Genomic DNA, 2,143 nt, shown 5'->3' with positions numbered 1-2,143 from the left:
CTAACATTCCATCTATAGAAGTCTATGGCTCGAAGCTCTAGGCAGTGCTGTCCGTGAGCGGCCTTTGGTCGCACGGTCGCATAGGGAGGGGATGACGCACACAAGCGAGCGACCGTGTCCGAGCGCACACGGACACGGCCGCTCGCTTGTGTGCGTCATCCCCTCCCTATGCCAGGGGTGGGCAGTTTTCACTGCCCGCGGGCGCCCGTTTGCCCGCGGGCAATAGCTGTGCGTGTCGGGCACATAGACATAGTATATACAGGGTGTCTGATGCAAAAGTAGCCACCTTGAAAATAGTGGTAGATTGGGTTAAACTAAGGAGAAATATCATGTACCGCGGTACAAAGTAACAATAGTTATCGAGTAATAAATTTACACGTTTGAGCGAATGAGGATGCAGGAGACGGTAGGCCGGACTCGGAAGGCATTTAAGAAAATCGATCGATGAGCGGGAGGTGGAGCGACGCGCGAGATACTATGTTTATGTTTCGGGTCGCCCGTTGCTCGCGCTCGCTGCCGCGCTCGCCGCCGCTGTGCGACGTTGCGCGCGCATGCGCAGAGGGGGAGCCGCCGATGACGACGCGACCGATGATTGGCCGAACGGCACGGCAGCCGCGTACTTTCCTCGAAGGGCGGTAGCAGGCGGTAGTGCCGGTAGTATTCCTCGTGGAAATTTTTCTTCTATCCTTCTTCGGCGCGTAACGAACGACGAGGATAGACGCTGTCTAGACAGCGTAGATTTATACTTCTGCAAACATCCTAAGCATTAGCCAAACGTCCTTAGCTGCGTCGTCTTTAGACGATCGTACGTTGAGATCCCGTACGTTGAGCCCGGACGTTGAACCCGCCCGCCTTTTATCTTCGTCGTTCGTTACTTCTTCTTCTTCTTCTGGTAATGGCACTCGGCGCCTAGCAACGGCTGCCGACACACATATGCAGCTCAGCAAAATTGCTGGTGCATATACCATAGCACAAGACCGTCTAGACTCTTAGTCCTATGCGACCGTGCGACCAAAGGCCGCTCACGGACAGGGGCCCGATTCTCGAAATCATTCGAAAAAGAAACGTATACGAATATTCTGCTCTGACAGAAAAGTTGAAAGTCGATTGGTTAAAGCCATGCGAATAGCCAATCAACTTGCAACTTTTCTGTAAGAGCAGAATTTTCGCATACGTTTCTCCTTCGAATAAATTCAAGAATCGAGCCCCTGCACTGGCTCTAGAAGCGTCATGATCGCTGTTTCCGTGAACCGCCTTTTAACGGGCATGCGCGTCTCCCGTTTCTCGAATATTCTCGCTGTCGATCGCGGAAGGAGAGATCTTCTGCCTCTCACAAAACACATACCTCCATGTGATCATCGCCCAGCATGACGGTTCTCGAACGTCTTCACCACCTCAGTCTTCTTCGGAGGCTGATGTTGACCGGCAGTGCTCCTCTCTCGCGACGGTTGTTTCTCTTTTTTACGATTACCCGAATATCTCACGAAGAATAATCTCTGTCTTGTCCCATCACGTGACTCGAGCGTGGATCGGTGATGCCAGAGCAAAATAGTCCTTTTTGGTTTGGGGCAGAGATGCAAACGCTAAGCAGCTGGTTTAATCGGGTGCTACACAAGCTATGTTAGATGGATTTAAATTGCACGCTTATATACCTCGCTTGTATACCTCGGCTTCCCACCGCTAGTGCGCCAGCCAATGGACGCGGTAAACCGCTGCACAGTGTTGCCTACTATGCTTCTCTGCATGGCAGTCGAGCGCGTGGAGGGGGTAGAATGGGGGTAGATCCCATAGACATAGTATACAGGGTGTCGGATTCGATTTGGACGACTCCAAAGATTATAGTAGATTGGGTCAAACTGAGAAGAAAAGTTATATACCATTTTACAAAATCCGTAATTATTATCGCGTAATTAAGAAAAACGTCTGAGCCAAAAGTGCACGGAGGAGCGGAAGGCCGGACTCGGCAGACATGCAAAATGGTGTATCTGTTGACATCTCTCAAGATCTCTCAAGATCCGATAGCGAGAGGTGGAGTCACGCATCGATCGATGAGAGACGGTGGCGAGCGGGGAGCGGTGAGCGGACGAACGGCGCGCAGCGAGCGAACGCGCGACATATGACACCGCGCCGAAAAAGTTTTTCT

The 2,143-nt window shown here is 51.8% G+C and overlaps 1 protein-coding gene across 1 annotated transcript in view; it reads right to left on the bottom strand.

Annotated features, from left to right (window-relative positions):
- The window catches only part of LOC105556886 (RNA-binding protein pno1-like), a 4,710-nt gene extending 3,742 nt beyond the window's left edge, over positions 1-968 (bottom strand). Inside the window, exon 1 of the mRNA XM_012003996.1 lies at positions 747-968. Within this exon, the coding sequence (XP_011859386.1) occupies positions 747-968 (222 nt within the window). The remainder of the gene's footprint in view (positions 1-746) is intronic.
- Positions 969-2,143: the final 1,175 nt, after the last annotated feature.

Source organism: Vollenhovia emeryi, unplaced genomic scaffold (genome assembly GCF_000949405.1).
Source record: "Vollenhovia emeryi isolate VEMERY1.0 unplaced genomic scaffold, V.emery_V1.0 DF939726.1, whole genome shotgun sequence".
Lineage (NCBI taxonomy): Eukaryota > Metazoa > Arthropoda > Insecta > Hymenoptera > Formicidae > Vollenhovia > Vollenhovia emeryi.
Note: the sequence above shows the minus strand (reverse complement) of the source record. Positions and strands in the feature narration are given on the sequence as shown.